General features: G+C 39.8%; 2 protein-coding genes across 19 annotated transcripts in view; one reads left to right on the top strand and one right to left on the bottom strand.

The window, feature by feature from the left end:
* YAP1 (Yes associated protein 1) overlaps positions 1-19,112 on the bottom strand; it is a 117,172-nt gene that overhangs the window by 10,054 nt on the left and 88,006 nt on the right. For 9 of the 18 annotated variants that reach the window (XM_023758817.1, XM_023758821.1, XM_023758818.1 and 6 more), the window contains 2 exons: positions 15,809-16,002; positions 13,442-13,489 (listed from right to left, as the gene is read on the bottom strand). In XM_023758817.1, the coding sequence (XP_023614585.1) occupies positions 13,442-13,489; positions 15,809-16,002 (242 nt within the window). The remainder of the gene's footprint in view (positions 1-13,441; positions 13,490-15,808; positions 16,003-19,112) is intronic. The other 9 variants (XM_023758819.1, XM_023758824.1, XM_023758830.1 and 6 more) reach the window with 3 other exon arrangements.
* LOC102424009 (40S ribosomal protein S27-like) lies at positions 16,680-17,222 on the top strand. Its single transcript, XM_006094662.3, has one exon. It carries the CDS (start codon positions 16,917-16,919, stop codon positions 17,160-17,162), a length of 246 nt encoding a protein of 81 aa, XP_006094724.1. The 5' UTR covers positions 16,680-16,916; the 3' UTR covers positions 17,163-17,222.

The following is a 19,112-nucleotide window of genomic DNA, read 5'->3' as shown; positions in this document are numbered from 1 at the left end:
GTCAGAAAGACCAAGTTCTTCTATCCATTTCAGGTGATTAAAAATTAAATCATATAAATTGAAAGCAAATTTCACTGTTATTTCCCTTACTTTGGTAGACACTCCCAAATCCTTCCTTGGGGTACGATGGCAAATCTGGTCTTTTAAAAGATAATTCTTCTTAACATGTATTTTTACTCATCAACCTTCATTATGGTTTTGAGTTTGGCATCAGTAATAAAAATAAAGTCAGAAGAACATTTGGTAATTTATTGTAAGACACCCTCTCCACGCCTCCTGTACTGTTTTACACTTTGTATCAGGTGTCTCTCTTTTTTATTTTTTTGTTAATCCTCACCTGAGGATATTTTTCCATTGGTTTTTAGAGAGAGTGGAGAGAGGGGTAGAGACAGAGAAACATGATGTGAGAGAGACATACTGATTGGTTGCCTTCTACACTGGCCAGGGATCAAGCCTGTAACCCTTGACCAGAATCAAACCCGGTATCCACTGAGCCAAACCAGCTGGGGCTAGGTGTCTGCTGTGACTTCAGGTTTTTCTATCTTAAACAGGGGCACCAAACAACCTGGAAACCTGAGCCCAAGCTATGGGTTGCCACCACCCTGCTGGCTCCAGGCCTGCCTCAACAGGCCTCCACGCATCCGCCTCCGCCAGGACCTCGGGGCTATTTACTGCTGCTCTATCCTTTTTCTCACTGTTTGTCAGTTCACTGCTCCCTTAAGAGTCTCCACTGTGCCTCCCAAACTCTTACAAACATTCTCTCTGCTAGAGAATTAGCTTTCTCTCTCCCTTCAACTTTTTTGTTTGGGCTTGAAGTATGGCTTTTTATCACAAAGGACCTGCTCTCCCCGGCAGCCTTCTTGAGCTCAGAGCCGAGCTTGCACACAGAGGCACCTGCCCACCATTTCCAGCCCTGCACGCCCTCCATCGTCACTGGGTCCTGAGGTGGCGGAGATATTCTGAGCTCTGCACCATCACTTCTAAACTATGAATTCTTCCTTGTGCAAAAACCACCTTTTAAATTCAGGTTTATGCCTTTTGTGACATAGCATCCCTCAAAATGGGTTTTCTTAACCACAGAATCATGACAGAATAAAAAAGGCCTATGATCTTGGATGGAGGAAAGAAAATTACACATTTTCACTAACTTCTAACTGAAACTTAGCATTTCCTTTAATTACAAACATAGGCAACACAGTAGCATTTAGTATATCGACTTTTCATCAATAGAAGGCATTTTCATATTACATTGTAGCTGTGTCAAATATGTTAAAATACCATGCACCCTCATTACCATTTCAATGTTCCGGTAGATACGAGACATAACACTCTATCTTGTTATTCCATTATTAGGTAGATGACTCATTCACTCAACATGACAGCTCCTTGACCTTCGGGATTTCAGTGATCATCATCTCCACCTACCTCAATCATCGCCTTGCACAGCTAAGACCTTGCTATTTAAATGAAGCCTACCTCTAAAATTTTTAGTCATGACGGGTTCACTTCACTGCAACTGCATCCATCACCCTGAATTGTCAACATCGTGCACAAAACCTAGACCCCTATCATGGACATTTCTGGGTCTCTAAATTGCAATGATACTGACCCCTTCACCATTATTCATTCAACTTCACTCCCTCGGTCATGCCCTGGAACTGGCTTAGAAATCCTACCCCTCATCACATAAACAAATTGAAAGAAAAAAACCACATGGTCATATCAATTGATGCAGAAAAAGCATTTGACAAAATCCAACACCCATTTTTGATAAAAACTCTCAGCAAGGCGGGAGTAGAAGGATCATACCTCAACATAATAAAAGCCATATATGACAGGCCCACAGCCAACATCATACTCAATGGACAAAAACTAACACCATTTCCCCTAAGAACAGGAACAAGACAGGGATGCTCACTCTCACCACTCCTGTTCAACATAGTACTGGAAGTATTAGCCATTGCATTAGGCAAGAAGAAGAAATAAAAGGCATTCAAATTGGAAAAGAGGAAGTAAAACTGTCCTTATTTGCAGGCGACAGGATATTATACATACAAAACCCTAGAGACTCCATCAAAAAGCTACTAGACTTAATACATGAATTTGGCAATGTAGCAGGATACAAAATTAACCCCAAGAAATCTGAGGCATTTCTATACACCAATAGTGAACTTTCAGAAAGAGAGATTAGAAAAACAATCCCATTTACCATCGCACCAAAAAAATTAAGCTACCTAGGAATAAACTTAACTAAAGAGGTAAAAGACCTCTACTCAGAAAACTACAGGACGTTGAAAAAAGAGATAGAGGAAGACATAAACAGATGGAAGAACATACCATGTTCATGGATTGGTAGAATCAACATCATTAAAATGTCCATACTACCCAAAGCAATCTATAAATTCAACGCACTTCCCATTAAAATACCAACGGTATACTTCACAGATCTAGAACGAACTCTCCAAAAATTCATCTGGAATAAAAAAAGACCCGAATAGCTGCAGCAATCCTGAGAAAGAACAAAGTAGGTGGGATCTCAATACCAGATATTAAGATGTATTACAAAGCCACTGTTCTCAAAACTGCCTGGTACTGGCACAAGAACAGGCATATAGATCAATGGAATAGAAAGAGAACCCAGAAATCAGCCCGAATCAATATGCTCAATTAATATTTGACAAAGGAGGAAAGAACATTCAGTGGAGCCAAGATAGTCTCTTCAATAAGTGGTGTTGGGAAAATTGGACAGATATATGCAAGAAAATGAAACTAGACCACCAACTTACACCATACACAAGAATAAACTCAAAATGGATAAAGGACTTAAATGTACGACAGGAAACCATAAAAATTCTAGAAGAATTCAAAGGCAACAAAATATCAGACATATGCCGAAGCAATTTCTTCACTGATACAGCTCCTAGGGCACTTGAAACTAAAGAGAAAATGAACAAATGGGACTACATCAAAATAAAAAGCTTCTGCACAGCAAAAGAAACCATCAACAAAACAACAAGAAAACCCACTGCGTGGGAAAACATATCTGCCAATGTCATATCTGATAAGGGCCTAATCTCCAAAATTTATAGGAACTCATACAACTTAACAAAAGGAAGATAAACAATCTAATCAAAAAATGGGCAAAGGACCTAAAGAGACACCTTTCAAAAGAGGACATTCAGAAAGCCTAGAGACATATGAAAACATGCTCAAAGTCACTAATCATCTGAGAGATGCAAATCAAAACAACAATGAGGTACCATCTCACACCTGTCAGACTGGCTATCATCAACAAATCAACAAACGACAAGTGCTGGAGAGGATGTGGAGAAAAAGGAACACTTGTGCACTGCTGGTGGGAATGCAGACTGGTGCAGCCACTATGGAAGGCAGTATGGAGTTTCCTCAAAAAATTGGAAATGGAACTCCCATTTGACCCTGTGATCCCACTTCTAGGAATATATCCCAAGAAACCAGAAACACCAATCAGAAAGGATATATGCACCCAGATGTTCATAGCAGCACAATTCACCATAGCTAAGATCTGGAAACAGCCTAAGTGCCCATCAGTAGATGAATGGATTAGAAAACTGTGATACATCTACACGATGGAATACTATGCTGCTGTAAAAAAGAAGGAACTCTTACCATTTGCAACGGCATGGATGGAACTGGAGAGCATTATGCTAAGTGAAATAAGCCAGTCAATGAAGGAAAAATACCACATGATCTCACTCATTTATGGATAATAAAGATCATTATAAACTTCTGAACAATAATAGATACAGAGGCAGAGCTGCCTCACACAGATTGTCAAACTGCAGCGGGAAGGCCGGGGAGGGTTGGGGGGCAGGAGGGACGCGGGTAAGAGATCAACTGAAGGACTTGTATGCATGCATATAAGCATAACCAATGGACATAAGACACTGGGGGGTAGGGGAGGCCAGGGGATTGTCAAGGGCGGGGGGAAAAAAAGGACACATGTGTAATACCCTTTGTAATACTTTAAGCAAAGGAAAAAAAAAAAAAAAAGAAAGAAATCCTACCCCTCACACCTCTGGGGAAATCTTACATGCACTCATCCCACTCACTGGGACCATGATTTTTCTTTCTGCCCAGTTCCCGCATGATGTGGTTCCCACTCTACCAGAGCTACAGACCTACGACCTCAGAACTCCAGTTCCTTCTTTCTACCACTATTCTAGTGTACTGGCTCCCTTTCAGTTCTTTTTAATTTTCCTTTTTTAAAAAATTGAGGTATAATTGACATATAACATTATATTAGTTTCAGGTGTGCAACATAACGATACAGTATTTGCTTACACTGTGAAATAATCACCACAATAAGTCTAGTTACCAGCCATCCCCATACATAATTACCAATATTTTTTTTCTTGTAATGAAGACTTTTAAATATAGTTTTATTGATTTCAGAGAAGGAGAGAGACAGATAGAAACATCAATGAGAGAATCATTGATTGGCTGCCTCCTTCAAGCCCCACACTGAGGATTGAGTCTATAACCCAGGCATGTGCCCTGAACAGGAACTGAACCAAAACCTTCGGGTTCAAAGGCCGACGCTCAACCACTGAGCCACGCCAGCTGGACATAATGAAGATTTATAACATTTACTCTTAGCAACTTTCAAACTTGTAATACAGTATTATTAATTACTAGTGGCCCGGTGCACGAAATTCGTGCACATTAAAAGGGGATTAATTAGAGGAAATATTTTAATGTTGCTATTTGCCCTTTTTTCTATAATAGTGTCAGAGAGGAAAGAAAATTAGTAAAATGTATATGAAAATCTTCCTCCTGTTAGAGTCTGGGGCGTGCTGTGGGACCCAGAGTCAAGTCCTCGCACACCCGTGGAGCCTCAAAATTGCGCAAGACCCAGACCCAGGCGGCCCCAACCCCATTGGGCGAGATCCAGACCCAGCCGGCCCCACCCTTGTCAAGCCCTGCCAGGCGGGGGGGGGCGCAGCCTCAGGTCCCCCATCAAGCCCCACCGGGTGGGGGGGCGCAGCCTCAGGGCCCCCATCAAGCCCCGCCGGGTGGGGGGCACAGCCTCAGGTTCCCCGGCCCAGGCCAGAGGGCGCAGCCTGAAGTCTCCTGTCAAGCCCCGCCAGGTGGGGGGTGCAGCCTCAGGTCCCCCAGACTGGCGCTGGGGCGGGATGCATGGCCTGAGGTCCCCCAGCCCAGGCCAGGGCAGGAGGCACGCCTTGAGGTCCTCCGTCAAGCCCCGCTGGTGGGGGGCACAGCCTCAGGTCCCCCGGCCTGGCGCTGGGGCAGGGGACACGGCCTGAGGTCCCCTTTCAAGCCCTGCTGGGCCTGGGGGCACGGCCTCAGGTCCCACAGCCTGGCACCGGGGTGTGGGGCACGGCCTCAGGTCCCCTGGCCCGGTGCCGGGGGGTGGGGGGGAGTGGCCTGAGGTCCCCCAGCCCAGCACTGGGGCAGGGCCTGAGGTCCCCCAGCCTGGTGCCAGGGCGGGGGACACAGCCTGAGGTCCCCTGTCAAGCCCTGCCGGGCGGGGAGGGGTGGGGGTGGGGTGGGGGGACACAGCCTGTCAAGCCCCACCAGGCGGCGGGGGGGGGGGGGGGGTGTGAAGCCTCAGGTCCCTGCTGATTGCTCCTTAAGGCTCAGCCTCTGCTGTGGGCCCAGCCATCTTGACCATTATGACATGATGGTCAATTTGCATATTCCCTCTTTATTAGATAAGATAATCACCATGCTGTACATTATACCCCCGCAACTTATTTTAAAACTGGGATTTTGGCCCTAGTATGTTTGGCTCAGTGGATAGAGCATTGGCCCAGACTGAAGGGTCCAGGAATCGATTCCAGTAAAGTGCATATACCTCAGTTGCTGGCTCGATCCCTGGCCCTGGTTGGGCAATGCAGGAGGCAATCAATTGATGTGTCTCTCACATCAATGCTTCTCTCTGTCTCTCCCCCTCCCTTTCACTCTCTCTAAAAAAAAATCAATGGAAAAATATCCTTGGGTGAGGATTTAAAAAAAAAATTAAAAACATACTGGAATTTTGTACATTTTGACTCCTTTCACACACTTAACCCACCCTCCACCCCACCCCTCTGGCAAGCACCAATCTATTTTCTTAATCTGTAAGCTTAGTTGTTCATGTTGTTTTTTAGATTCTACTTATAGGTGGAATTTAACAGTATTTGGCTTTCTCTGACTTATTTCACTTAGCATAATGTCTTCAAGACCCATCCATGATGTCATAAATGGAAAGATTCTATTCTTTTTTTATGAATGAATACTATTCTATTGTACACATACATATACCACATCTTTATTCATGGATAGACACTTAGGTTGTTTCCATATCCTGGCTATTATGAATAATGCTGCAATGAACATGAAGGTGCAGATTATCTTTTCAAATTTGTGATTAAAATTTTTAAAAAATGACTTATTTCTTGAACTTATTGAGGTGACATTGGTTAATAAAATTATGTAGGCCATTTCACTTGTTCAAAGCTGTCAAAGCTTTACTTTCTGCTGCCTTTAACAACCAAATTTCTGTTGTCAGCAGACACTGCAGAACCAACTTACCCAAATTTACCAAGAAAGATAATTTAGAGATGTAAATAAGAAGGGAAAGCATTCCAAGTTGCCTAACAAGATATCCAACTCCCTGAAGGGCTATGGAACATACTTTTCATCAAATCTATACTCGAGCCATGCATGACTAAGAGTAACTAACCTAGGGATTCATCTGTACTGAACTTGAAAGGCTCAAGGAAAAAACGCCACTTTATTTACTGGTGGTGGTAGCATCATCAATCAAACAGGGAACAATTTGGCATGCAAACAAATACAATGTTATAAGGCCATTGATAAAAAATTAATATATACAGATTATGAAAACTGTATTTCAAGGTATAAATATTCAACTCACTTTTGACACTTCTAGTTTACAGCAAAAAGTGTTGATTAGATACCCTTAGTAATTTTTTGAACAGCTTGAGGTATAAATTGATGTGTAATAACTTACACATGTTACCCCAAAATGGATACATTCTTATATAGCTCAGTATTTGCTAACAACAAAATGGCTTTATATAATGAAAGTTTATTTGGTAGTCACCTCCCCAAGTCATTAATTCTTATGTTAATATTTTCACCTGCTGGGAGTATAATTTATTTCACAGGATTCAATAAAGATAATGAATTTCTGTTGCTATTTTAAAGAAATTGTCAAAAATGGGAAAGGGAAACTTCGGTATTTAGATAGGAAAACAAGCCAACCTTTTCCCTCCTTCTTAGTCTATAACTTTGGAATTCAAAAACAGTTAACTTCTACTTCCCACATAAACACACACACACACACACACACACACACACACACGCATACCCCACCCCCCCATACGAAGATAGTTTTAAAAGGCAGATCTTAGAAGTGAAATGGAAATTTGGAGAAGTGCCTTAGTATATGCTTTACCTACTCAGATTTTGTAGGAGAGTGAGCATGTAGTCAGAGCTGACTGAGAGTTCTGTAAGCTGACCTTTTCCCAGTAGGAAAAATTGCAGATTTTCTTGGGATTGAGCTTTATTTGTAACCAAGGATTGTAAAGATGAATGTGAACACACATATAAAAATTAAGAATTTTAGAAGTAAAATACTGAAAATTAGTTTTAGAGCTGTAGAGACATTTTGCTAGTGACTCCAGAGAAAAATAATTATTTTAATGTGGATAAGTATGAAATGAACTTACAAATCTGAATTTTTTGATCAAAAGTGTATTTCATATAAACTTTTTCCATTAGACTGCATTAAAAAGTAAGCCTGTATGTATTTATATATGTATGTAAAATAAGCGTATTTTATTGTAATAAAGTACATTATATCAAAACAGATTCTGGATGAATAAGAACATTATTTTGTAATTGGGTAAATCTGGCCTGGCTGTTTAAAACTAAGCCTCTGGGACATAACTGGATTGTCTACAAAAACTGCTTTCAGCTGAAACATGTCATGATGAAAGTTACGTCCATCTCTAACGAGGTTTTTTATCCTGAACAAATGCCTAAAATTAGAATACTGAGCTAAAAATATGTTTGCTAAGCTTCTCTTTTCCCCAAGGTAGTTAGAAAAAATAGTTTGACAGACTCAAAAATGGAGAAGCAAGTTGATAGGAAATTTGGCCAAAATCTAATCATGCTTCTGTATTTCAAAGGTCAAATAGCTTTTCTGGAGTAGTATTTGACTTTTTCTAAGTGAAGCAAGTATTTTTAGCTCATTTTATTCTGTAATAATACAAAAATGTGGTGGCTTTTCCCATTGAGCTTGTAAATTTTCGCTAATCTGGGACGCATTTAGTCAGAGCTATCTGCTCTACTAGGAAGTAAAACCAATGGTTCCAGCTGGGTCTGGAGGGAACTTTCCAGGATGGTTGATAAAGGAAAGCACGTTTGCCTGCTTTACATAGTAGACTTTTATGGACTCAGGACCTAGCCATAAGCCACTGACCTTTTTCATACTGCCCTTGTTTCACTTATTTCCCATATGGTCAAAAGACATTTTAAGATAGTATAACTGTTAGTTATAGTATTTTGACCCTGTGTAAAATGGATGTTTTGGTTCATATCATTTAGAAAATGAGAAAAGCAGTAGAAATAGTCAGTAGTCTAGAAACATTTAGAACGTGTCTAAGTTATTAAGTTCTTTGGGTATCTAAGATAAATGGAAGCATAGATCTACACAAAGTCACATAATTCAGAACAACCCAAATGTCTGTCAATAGGTGAATGGATAAAATAATTGTAGTATATCCCTGTAATGGAATGCTAGTCAGCAATAAAAAGGAATGAACTATAAATACAACATGACTGAATCTCAAAATAATGCTAGGTGAAAAAGTTATGATTCCATTGCCAGAAAATTTGAAAAATACAATGTCAACTTTACTTTCTTAAATCAAATTTGTCTTTAGTAAATTCTAAGCTATGTAACAGTATATTATCCATTTTTGAATAGTACAAGGCACATAAATGAAGGTCCTCTCCACCCCATAATCAAAGGAAGATTACTTCAGTAAACTAGAAATCCAAATTTAGAAATGGAGAATAACTCTAAAAATATACATTTTATAAATAGCTTGGCTTAGTGATAGCAGTTTATGTTGACAATTCCAAAAATAGAGGGGGAAAAAGCCATTTCTTCCAACTATGCAAGATAGGCCCCGCCATGCCCCATTTTCCAACACAACTTCCAACAGTCAAAGATATTTCATTATGTTTGAAGTTATTAAAACATTTAGCCAATGTTTAGAATGTTTCAAAAACATTACATTTTTAAAAAATATACTTTTTTTTTATTGATTTCAGAGAGGAAGGGATAGGGAAAGAGAGAGACAGAAACATCAATGATGAGAATCACTGATTGGCTGCCTCCTGCACACCCCACACTGGAGAACGAGCCCACAACCCCGGCATAAGCCCTGACCAGAACCGAACCTGGTTCATAGGTCGATGCTCGACCACTGAGCCACGCCAGCCAGGCTGCTTTTTAATGTTGTGCCTTTACCAAAATATCTTCAACTTCAGAAACATTTCTGACTAAAAAGTGTGAGTATATGGATTTGGGGATAATTATAATAACTATATGATAATCCTAACTTGTGAAAAGTAATATCCAAAATAGATTTGCAATTTGGTGTGCCCAGCATTATCTTGAGGCTCACACTCTTTCTGACAGAGCTCTGGAGTTAGGTCTTTTGTAATTTGTATTACTTAGTAAAGTAATAGAAGTCATTATAGCACTCTTCAAATGATGGGACCTTAAAGGGGGAAAAAAAAAGGTAACCTATTAGAATTTGCAGGGTGTGAGGCTAAATCTCCCCCGACCCCTTTTATACAAAGATGTCAACATGCACATTAAAAATAAAATATAAAATATTCACAGGAAAACACATAAATGAATCTATGGTTTATATTCAGTATTAGGACTTCGAAAAGAAGAGAGATAATCTTAGGAGAAGTGTTCAGTGGATTCTGAAACAGCTTTTCCAGCATCTGCTGACAAGAAAGACAGTGGTGATGGTGGTGGGGGGAGTGTATGCCAAATTCTTCGCTATTAGGGGGACAAAAGGTTGATGGCTATTTTTTCACAGGGCTGAACAGTAGTATTATTTTACTCCATTTAACTAAAACTATGGACATCTGAACTTCTTTACCATTGTGGGCTAACGGTGTAGTATATACAATATCTTCAACAGTAACACTGCGGGTTTTATCACTCATTAAACCCATGACTGACCCTGATGTATATTTATTACTACTCGTAAGAACTGGCAAACACAACATTCATTAGTGGCAAAAACATTTATAGCTATAATTTCTATGAAGATTAAAGCAATTATTTACTCACACAAAAAGGGTATCTAATTACAACAGTCTTATATCTATTTCCTGGGCAGTTTCAAGAATTCAGATGAAGCCACTTGGGGATCAGTCTTGACCTATGTCTTATAAGGCTACATGGATAATCTTAATTGGTAAGAGGAAGAAAAGCTCCAGGCAGAATCATGGTAACAGTACAGGAGGGTACATTTAGCAGAAGGAAGAGCAATTGGCTTAACCAGGCTACTGACCACAGACCATGAGCCAGGTTGCAGAGTTTACATTAATCTCACAGGTATTAGGAACCACATTCTTAAGCACAAGAAAAGTTAAAAACATTCATACTCAGGGCAGACTATCTTCCCTTAAAATGTTTGTTTTAAAAGACCTTGAAACAGAAGCTGGGATGCATTCCTTTACAAAGGAGCAATTCATGTATTAGAAAAAGACATGTCTAGAAAATTAAGCATTACATGCTCAGTCTCACAGAGCAAAGACAATGTTTGTAGCTTTAAAGTTTTTTTCTGAGAATAAAAATAGCTTTTGAAACACAAAATAGTGAATAATCAAAATGCAACTAACAATTTTAAGCTCTCTGAGGTCAAGTTTCTCTAAAATTCTCCAAATAAATTAAGGTGATAATGTCCATCTTTAACTAAGAAGATATACTACTGCCTTTAAAGTTAAGTTGTCTTAAATTTTCAGAATTCTGTGTTAACCTTAACTATACTGACATTAGTTTACCTGACCAGAGAATCCTATAATATAGACATGTTTTTTTAATGTTATTAGAAAGTACTTCAAGGCAGCCTTTGAAATGAGTGATTTGTAAACATTATGAAATTTGGTACCTTTTCATATCCCAAAGCATGTGAGGTCTCTCTCTCTCTCTCTCTCTCTCTCTTTATATATCTCTAAGCCTAATATGCAAATTGTCCCCTTGGGAGTTTGGGAGACCAGGAGTTCGATCGCTCGCTATGACATGCGCTGACCACCAGGGGGTGGCGCGGGATGGAGAAAGGAAGGCCCTGGCCAGCAGCCGGAAGGCCCCGATCAGCCCTGATCACTGGCCAGGCCTAGGGACCCTACCCGTGCATGAATTTCATGCACCGGGGCCTCTAGTAGGATTATAAAATAACGACAACAATTTCACGTTACTTGTTAACTCATCTGCACTAATTTCTATTAGAACAGTAAAAAGTAAGCTTTGGACAACAGTGCCTAATGCTCTTCCTGACTTTCTTGATTACCCTGGTGACCCTTATCTAAAGCCATCTTCACTGAAAACATGACCCTTCTTTGTGAAATCTTTCCTGACATCTACTTTAAGGTCATTTACAAAATATGTAGGATGAGAAAAACACAAATGCTTGCTTGACACAAACACTACCAGATTCCACATATGTGAGCTACTCCAAATTTAGCCCTATATTGGAATTTCACACATTTATCAACATTTTCACAATTGTGCCAGGTAAACTGACAACTAAAACTTATATAACAAATCAATATCTTATTTTCCAGCAAATGCAAAGTTGATTTTTTAAAAACTGATCTTTTTTAGGTTGCTTGCTCTTAGACAAATCTAAGAAATCAACTCTGCATTTTTAATACCATATAAATTGAAATATAATTCTTATTACTTATAAGGCTCACCTTTTCTAAAGTTTTAGTAGTAAAAAAAGTAACTAAGAACTCCTGGTGAGAATTTTAGTAAGAGTTATGATTTACTTATACTCAAGTTTGATATAAAAATTTAGAAGTACTTTGTTGATCAGATCTGAGGTTTAAAATCTCAGATTGGAAAAAAAAAACAATTTCCCCAAACACTTTTGGCATGGAGGACTTCTGGCTCAAATTTGAGTTATTTTCTGATCCTATGTTAGTTTCCACTTCATTTAGCACAAATATAAGTCTTGTTTCAGAAACACTTTAGAGAAAAAGCAAGGGAAAAATGTCTTCACCATAAAGACCCAATGCTACGCGCTCTTTCTAGACAAGTGTGGTGTCCGAGGCCCTCATCGAAAGAAGGCATGTGCTCTCTGCTTTAGCAAAGACAACGTCTGTGAGTTATTTCCTAACTTGATCTATTGATTAAAGGAGGCACCAATGAGATAAAGAACAGAGTTTCTCCCCTCGCAAAGTTAACTGGTCTCTATGAAGACGATATCTGACTTTATCAGCACAGTGCCCCAAGGACAAGTTAACAGTATCCAAAATGAGTGACATTCTGCCAACTCCCACTTCCACAGCTGATTCTAACACAATGCACTTACTTAGCCTAATGCAAAAGAGCTACATATCATATGAGGGGTTTCATGGTTGCTTCTGCCCACCTGAGAAAAGTGCAATGACCCCCTACCTCCCAATTCCTTCAAATTCTAGGAACCCTGAACACAAGAGAATCCCTTTGGTTTCAGGAATGACTTTCTGTCCCTGAGTCAGATAAGTAGCTGTGCCAGAAGAAAGTATGGCCACTATCTTTCCCTCTAAATAAGATACCTTCACAACCAGTGCTCCCTGGGGTTCATCAAGGAAAACTGTGCTGCTAAAAGCCAACAAAGAAACTCAAAACACTCCCTGGGCAGATCCTTCTCTTCCAGTGATTTTGATATTGTTCCTTTGGAATGTTCACTAGAAAGAACTTTTCCTTTTCTAACAGTACCATTACGACTATTAATAAAATTTCCTATAGTAGCCTCCCCAAGTCAATATTCCTGTTGTTACTGTTCAAATGATCAATTTAATACTTTTTAAAGCTACACAATATAAAAATTAGGCAGACTTCAAGACTAATAGAATGTACACTGGAGACATAATACATTTCAAATGTGGAATAAAAAAAGACCTCTATGGAATAAAAATGAATACTAGCAGCAATACGGGAGGAGCAGGAAGGGAGCAGATAGTAGACTTTCTGGGAAGAGCAACATTAACTGAAGTATCTTGGTAGAAAGATAGCTCGAAGTTATACTGTGGGCTAATCTTTAGTGAGAACAGGCCCTTGGAGCACAAGTTTCTCTCTTTCCTAATATTTTTTTCATTTTTAATGCTAAAACATCAGATAAGAGCCTACCTGACATTTTGGAGAATTTGCTGTGCTGGGATTGATATTCCGCATTGCCTATGAGTGAAAAATAAGATGGATAAAAATTACTTCAAGCCACACGGTTTGGCTATGTAGGCCGACTTACAAATTGTATCCAGACATATCACCATAGCACAGAATTCCCAAGCTAGCCCGAAGCAGCAGACTGAGGAAGACAGGAGCCAATGGAGTCACCACACAACAACTGAAACCTCTCAAGCATTGCACAGCATTGAGGACAGGACAGCAAGACTAGGTGTCAGGACCCAAATCAGGTTTGCTATTGGTCAGGTAGGTTCTTTGCTTCTGAGTATTAGGTGAAGCAGGAAAAATATAATTTGATGTTTTAGTGATAAGAGAAACTGTCGATGGAAGAAGTTCACAGAAAGCCAAAAGACTTAAGACATACGTTATTTATGCCAATTGCTAAAAAACAAAAACACCCTAAAAATACAGACTATTAGTATAAGAATAGAGCAGTTCTGTCATTTCAATGCAAGAAAAGACAACGCAGTTGGAAGTAAAGAAGAAAGAGAGCAAGAAATTACCTTCCAAGGAAATGAAGCTATTCTGTCAGGACCCCATCACCCAGAGTAAAAGTGAAAATAGAAAAATTCCTTGGAAGGAAGCGTTTTACAAGGAGCAGCATTTTGCCCACTAAAATACCACCAAAAAGACACCAAAAACAAGCCAGGCTGGTCTATAGCATACAACAAAATGACGAATAGCCCATTTCTAGACTCTTATATATAAAAATTATAAACAGTAAAACTTTGACATAAGTAATTAAATCACTTTCTTAACAAGATTCCTTGGTTTTCAGAGTCTTCCATTCATATGTGAAACTAAGACTTGTATTTACTTAGACCATCTAGTACTCAGTAACAACAAAATAAAAAGCAAGCATGGAAAACAGGCTGTGTAAAGGGTACTCTTAAATTGCTTTATTTCTCCTAAGAGCTACATGCTGGCTCTCCCTTGTTCTGATGATAAATGTTACTTAAACGAGAAATCTTTCCTTTAGAGTAATTTGTTAGTCGTTAGAGACAGAGTAAACGGGTTAATATGCTTCCTGTCCCCACCTTCTTAATGGCAGCTGAAGAAATATTTCTTGCAAGACCACTTCCTGACACCGCCTGCTGGCACAGACTCTCCTACCCTCTCGGGCCCACCTTGGTGCCAGCCACACACTATCATTACACCGAGAGATTACTGACAGCACAAACAGTTTAAAGGTGAGCCTGTCTGGGATTTCATGGCTTATTTTAATTCCTCAGCTTCCAGGTCCTCAAATCCCAAATCAGAGTTCAATTTAGTTCATTCATTTCCATTAACACTCCAGTGACACTTTTTAAATATAGCCCTCATTACAAAAAAAAGTCCCTTGTTTAAACGCCCACTTCCTGGTAAGACATGTAGAGTATTATTTTTTAATATCTGTACTTAGCATGCTATGATGTAGGTGGGGGAGGGGGAGTATGGACACATGCATTTAATGTTTATAAACAGATAAGAGTGTCTCTGAAAACACACACACACCCACACAAACAAGAAACTGACAGCTTTTACCGTTTATACACTTATTTTTATTACCCCCAAAATTTATATAAAACTTAAAAAATAAACTGCTTTGATAAGATCACACCCCCATTATCTAGACTTTATCCCTCTCAATCAAGATAAAGTAAAAATTGATTTTTAGATGAGGGATTATCCATTCTTATGGAACATAAAGACCAACAGTACTTTCTGCAAGAAAACTGATGGAAAGGTCATAAAGGATTTTAAGATCTCTAATGTCCTTTCCTTCCCAACATTAAACAACAACAACAACAAAACCCCAAAGCAGGTCATTTTTACGGAATTTTGGCACCTTCCAAACTTAGGATAACGTGTGTTATGTTTTAAAGGTCTTAGATTGAGCAATACTGATAGTTGTCATATGAAAAATATACTGGAGTCTTTCCCCAGGTAAAATAATTCATTTAAAGTAAAAGATGTTTTTCCCTAAGTGATGTCCCAGAGTTTCCCCGTTAGTGAATGTTCAGAATAGTAATTTGCAGAAGCACAGTAATCTACAATTCCATGTACATGTGAAGAAGCACCCTTGCTTCCTTCAATTTTTGCGTGGCTGCAATGACCATGGCCCAAACCTCTCTTTGTGATACAGTTTTACATGTTACAGTCCATGTGATCAAAGCCCAGTCAAGAAACTAAACTAAGACAAGGACAGAGCTGGATAGAGTGTTTCTGTGTCACTCTAGTTTTAGAGAAACATTCCTCTAACTAATAAATGAAATATATCCAACTTCATTTTGAAAACAGATCCCAAAAAGTGGAAGGCTGGTTTCTAACCTGTGGCCTCACCTGCCGAAGCAGTTCTTGCTGCTTCAGTCGCAGTCTCTCTTTCTCCATCTGCAGTTGCTGCAGCCGCATCTGTTGCTGCTGGTTGGAGTTGCCGCCACCCAGGACTCCTCCCTGAGGGCTCTGGGGAGCCAGCGGTGGTGGCTGTTTCACTGGAGCACTTTGACTGATTCTCTGGTTCATGGCTGAAATGAAACAAAAGATGCGTCCTAAAAGACTAGCAAAGGAAAGAGGTATTTAGTTATTCAAAGCAAATGGGAATATTAGTCTTTTTCTGTAGTAAATCTGGAAATAACCTAAAAACCCATCAGTAGTGAAATGGTTATGTTGATTTATTACTACTGTTAGTCGTGTTGTTACAAGCTGCATGGCAGCCACAGAGAAAAGACACAAGGGGCAGCTCCAATGGGCAATGAATGACAAGGAACAGTCTAGGACACATGAATTTAAAAGCAAAGTGCAGAGCAGAGAGTACAAAAAAAGGGGGGAAATGTACACTACATGCCTATCCAGAGAATATGAATTGAACAGCAGCCAAGAAACAACCAGTACACGTTGGCTCTGGATCTGGGAAACTGTGTGACTAAAGGACTGAGTAGAAAGAGAGACATTTTCTGTAACTTTTTGAAGTTTGAATGGTATGCATGCATTGCTTATTACAAAATAGAAATACATATTTAATTAAAAAATACATCTCCCACGCTGGCCAGGTAGCTCAGTTGGTTAGAGCATCTTCCATATATGCCAAGGTTGTGGGTTCGATTCTTGGTCAGGGCACATACAAGAAACTAATGAATGCATAAAAAGTGGAACAACAAACCAACGGTTTCCTCTCTCAAATCAGTTAAAAAAAATCAAAAATCAAAAAACCATAAACATCGCCCAAAGCAAGTGAGACAAAACATTCTGAGCAGTAAAGCCCATCAAAATTATCCTTGCCCCATGTGGAGTGTTGTCCCATACACCACAAAGGTTGCAGGTTCAACCCTTGGTGAGGGCACATACAGAAGGCAACTGATGTTTCTCTCTCTCTCTCCCTTCCTCTCTGTCAAAAATCAATAAACAGCTTTTCTGGCGGTGACAACCTCCCCACGACAACATGCCTCTCGCCAAGGATCTCCTCCACCCCTCCCCAGAAGAGGAGAAGAGGAAGCACAAGAAGCGCTTGGTGCAGAGCCCCAATTCCTACTTCATGGATGTGAAGTGCCCAGGAAGCTATAAAATCACCACCGTCTTTAGCCATGCACAAACGGTAGTTGTGTGCATTGGTTGCTCCACTGTTCTCTGTCAGCCAACAGGAGGAAAAGCAAGGCTTACAGAAGGATGCTCCTTCAGAAGGAAGTAGCACTAAAAGCACCTCAAATCAAGATGAGTGGGAAACCATCCCAATAAACACATTTTGGATGTAAAAAAAAATCAATAAACATATCCTCGAGTGAGGATTAAAAAATATTATCAATCTGTAATATATCCTAAAATATATAACTACTAGAGGCCTGATGCACGAAATTCGTACAAGAAGTTCGGCTCTCGCAGCCCCGGCTTCATCTGGGAGGTCGTCTGGAAGGATGTCTGGAAGGATGTCTGGAAGGTTATTTGGCTGCCTGGTCTAATTAGCATATTATAGACTATATAAAACCCTAATATGCAAATAGACCGAATGGTGGAATGATGGGTTGCTATGACACTCACTGACCACCAGGGGGCAGACGCTCAATGTAGGAGCTGCTCCAGCCCCCGACCAGCAGCAGTGGGGGGGGGGGGGGGGCGGTCAAAGCGGGTGCGAGCAGGGGCCCTGATCACCCCACCGGTCATCCCACAGATCGGCCCTGATCACCAGCCAGGCCTAGGGACCCTACCCGTGCATGAATTTCATGCACCGGATCTCTAGTACACCTATAATAAAGTATATTACAATGATCTGATGCATGCTAAAAATAAAATAAGCCTACAAACATCTGGGTGGCGGAGATCTGTCTCATTCAACACCATGAAACCCCCAATACAGCCCAGGTAGTCACTATTTTTTCAGTTGAACCTACATTACACCATCTAACAATAAGAAATGGACTGGATTCTTATGCTAGTGAATTTCAGTCACTGATACAACCACACTGTGAATTGTGGTAATCTCGGTAAGCAGATGGAAGTTTTATTATGTGAAAATGTTAAGAATGATGTATCACCTTTTCAGACATTCAAATTAAACTTGTTTTAAAAAAAATCTTTATTGTTGAGAGTATTACAGATGTCCCTCTTTCTTCCCCCATAGTCTACCTCCACCTGGTTTCCGCCTCACCCTAGGCATTCACTGCCCTATTATCTGTGTCCATTGGTAATGCACATATGCCTAAGACCTTTGGTTAATCTCTTCCTGGCCCCTTTCCCTTTGAGACTTGTCAGTCTGTTCCATATTTCCATGCCTCTGATTCTTTTATTTATCAGTTTATTTTGTTCATTATACTTTTTGTTTATTTTAATTTTTAGGTTCAATTGCTGATTGAGAGATATGTATTTATTGTCATTTTATTGTTCATATTTTTAAAAAATATATTTTATTGATTTCAGAGAAGGGGGTAGAGAGAGAGAGAGAGAGAGAGAGAGAGAGAAACATCAATGATGAGAGAGAATCATTGATCGGCTGCCTCCTGCATGCCCCCTACTGGGAATCGAACCTGGGACCCTTCAGTCCGCAGGCTGACGTTCTATCCACAGAGCAAAACCAGCTAGGGATATATATATCAATCATTTTCTTCTTCTTCTTCCTCTTCTTAAAGAATACCCTTCAACATTTCATATAATACTGATTTGGTGATGAATTTCTTTAGCTTTTTCTTGTCTGTGAAGCTCTTTATCTGATCTTCCATTCTAAATGAGAGCTTTGCTGGGTAGAGTAATCTTGGTTATAGGTCCTTGCTTTTCATCACTTTGAATATTTCTTGCCACTCCCTTCTGGCCTGCAAAGTTTCTGTTGAGAAATCAGCTGGTCATATGGGTGCTCTTTGTAGATGACTAACAGCTTTTCTCTTGCTGCTTTTAAGATTCTTTGTCTTTAACCCTTGGCATTTTAATTATGATGTGTCTTGGTATGGGTCTTTTTGGGTTTCTCTTGTTTGGGACTCTCTATGCTTCCTGCACCTGTAAGTCTATTTCTTTCACCAGGTAGGGGAAGTTTTCTGTCATTTCTTCAAATTATCCCCATAATTCTAATGTTGGTACACTTGAAGTTGTCCCAGAGGCTCCTTACACTATCTTCATATTTTTGGATTCTTTTTTCTTTTTGCTCTTCTGATTG

This window comes from Myotis lucifugus, unplaced genomic scaffold (assembly GCF_000147115.1).
Source record: "Myotis lucifugus unplaced genomic scaffold, Myoluc2.0 scaffold_139, whole genome shotgun sequence".
In the NCBI taxonomy this organism is placed as follows: domain Eukaryota; kingdom Metazoa; phylum Chordata; class Mammalia; order Chiroptera; family Vespertilionidae; genus Myotis; species Myotis lucifugus.
This window is presented reverse-complemented; position numbering and strand designations above follow the sequence as displayed.